Source organism: Hypomesus nipponensis, chromosome 7, assembly GCF_054491055.1.
Source record: "Hypomesus nipponensis isolate SF chromosome 7, ASM5449105v1, whole genome shotgun sequence".
NCBI classification, from domain to species: domain Eukaryota; kingdom Metazoa; phylum Chordata; class Actinopteri; order Osmeriformes; family Osmeridae; genus Hypomesus; species Hypomesus nipponensis.
The window spans coordinates 977,501-980,000 of NC_140367.1; the positions used below are offsets into that span (position 1 = coordinate 977,501).

At 54.6% G+C, this 2,500-nt stretch overlaps 1 protein-coding gene across 1 annotated transcript in view; it reads right to left on the bottom strand.

The window, feature by feature from the left end:
• The window catches only part of celsr1a (cadherin EGF LAG seven-pass G-type receptor 1a), a 62,711-nt gene that overhangs the window by 18,904 nt on the left and 41,307 nt on the right, over positions 1 to 2,500 (bottom strand). The window contains exon 7 of the mRNA XM_084701074.1: positions 946 to 1,103. Coding sequence (XP_084557200.1) covers positions 946 to 1,103 — 158 coding nt within the window. The remainder of the gene's footprint in view (positions 1 to 945; positions 1,104 to 2,500) is intronic.

The following is a 2,500-nucleotide window of genomic DNA, read 5'->3' on the forward strand; positions in this document are numbered from 1 at the left end:
CACTGCAGTGTGTGTGTGTGTGTGTGTGTGTGTGTGTGTGTGTGTGTGTGTGTGTGTGTGTGTGTGTGTGTGTGTGTGTGTGTGTGAGATGCACTGCTGGAGAACAATGCATGTGCAAAGCAGGTGGTTCTTTCTCCAGTCCTGCTGTTCTGAGCCTAAGGACTTCCTGCTTCACACAGTAGCTGTGAGGAAGGTTCAGCACAAAGCCAGCACATACTGTGTGTGTGTGTGTGTGGTGTGTGTGTGCACATGTGTGTGTTTCCCTCTCCCCTGAGCTGCTGACCTCAGAAGCCTGGGGGGGACACACACATACGAACGACTTCTCAGCCAATCCGACTGGAGCGACAGGTTTCTGTAGGAATCCAGCCTCATTAAGTCTCTTTGAAGCAGCGTTCCTGTCCTGTGATGTGTCCTAGCCTGCTGCCTCACCTCACATCCACACTAAACCCTGCTGCTGCTGCTGCACACACCACTAACACTGAGGGGAGGGAGGGAGGGAGGGAGGGAGGGAGGGAGGGAGGGAGGGAGGGAGGGAGGGAGGGAGGGAGGGAGGGAGGGAGGGAGGGAGGGAGGGAGGGAGGGAGGGAGGGAGGGAGGGAGGGAGGGAGGGAGGGAGGGAGGGAGGGAGGGATGGAGGGAGGGAGGGAGGGAGGGAGGGAGGGAGGGAGGGAGGAGGTGGAGGAGAGGCCTGTCTCTGGATTGTCAGGCAGATTAGGAGAGAGAAGGCAGAGGATGGAGCAGTAATCTCCTGTAACGAACGTGAACATGACGCCTACAGACCGCTGTCATTAGGCTCTGCAGTTACAGAACCATGTAACAAGCCTTCACACACACCTGGGGAGGAGTGTGTGTGTGAGAAAAGAGTGTGTGTGTGTGTGTGTGTGTGTGAGAGAGAGAAGAGAGTGTGTGTAAGTGTGTGTGTGTGGGTGTGTGTGTGTGACTTACTTCTTCTGACCAGTCTGTGTGCCCTGGGCAGCACAGGTGTAGTTGCCTATCTGGTTGCCAAAGCGAATTGCCATGGCGATGTCGCAGTCGTCCACGGCGACCACGGCAACCTTCTCGCTCGATGGTCCATGAGGGATCCCCAGGCGACCGAGGTTAGGCTGGAACACAGAGGTCAGAGGTCAGAGGTCGGCTCGTCAACATTGTTATAGATCATAGAATCATTAAAACATCAGAGGATTTCTGTAAGGGTTGTTGCTACAGGAAATACATAACTAACTACAGATCTAACTGGGTTTGTGTGAACATAACATCAGCCATATCCTCAGTTAGGCTCTTCACCCTGGCTGCAGAAACCACATCTGAGAACACGTCAGATTATCAAACCAGATGACCTAATCTGCTCTAATCTGAAGCCGTGCCTGAAGCCGAGAGGTAACCAAGCACCGTAACCAAGCAGCGCTCTGATGTGGAAACAACAGAGTTTTCTCACAGAGTTTAACTCTCTGATCTGAGATCACACAACATGACTCTGGACTACAATAGCACCACCACAGAAACTACAGATCCCACGTACGATAAGAGCAGGGTTTACACAAGATAGGACAGGCCTGTAGTGGCAGAGGAGGGAGGGAGGGAGGGAGGGAGGGAGGGAGGGAGGGAGGGAGGGAGGGAGGGAGGGAGGGAGGGAGGGAGGGAGGGAGGGAGGGAGGGAGGGAGGGAGGGAGCTACTCATGAACAAACTGGATTATAGTAATGGGGCCCTGGTGGGACAGAGACAGAACAGAGGGAAGGAAAAAACAACCAAAATAGAAGTGAGCCAGACAAGAGAGGGAGACAGAGAGGGGAGGAAGATAGAGAGAGAGAGAGAGAGAGAGAGAGAGAGAGAGAGAGAGAGAGAGAGAGAGAGAGAGAGAGGGAGAGAGAGAGAGGGAGAGAGAGAGAGAGAGAGAGAGAGAGAGAGAGAGAGAGAGAGAGGGAGGGAGGGAGAGAGAGAGAGAGAGAGAGAGAGAGAGAGAGAGAGAGAGAGAGAGAGAGAGAGAGAGATGGAGGTGTCTGGATGGTTGTTTATTGTTGAGAGGAATTTCTTTGTTATCACTTCCACTACTGCAGCCCAGCTACTGTAAATCCTGCTGGAAACTGTGACTTTTGGGAGGGAGGGACGAATGGGAGGGAGGGAGTGGAGGGGAGGGAGGGAGGGAGGGAGGGAGGGAGGGAGGGAGGGAGGGAGGGAGGGAGGGAGGGAGGGAGGGAGGGAGGGAGGGAGGGAGGGAGGGAGGGAGGGAGGGAGGGAGGGAGGGAGGGAGGGAGGGAGGGAGGGAGGGAGGGAGGGAGGGAGGGAGGGAGGGAGGGAGGGAGTGTATGTTGCTTTGGATAAAACCATTAAATGATTACATTATCATGAAAGCACTAGTGTGAGACAGAAAGAGTTGCTGCTTTGATGTGATCGGTGAGTTGGGGCAGAGCCAGCACCAGCTACGGCTCCACACGGTACCAACTAACCCCACCCTAACCCCAGATAACAGCCAGGTACCAGTTCCACCCAGATACCAGCTCT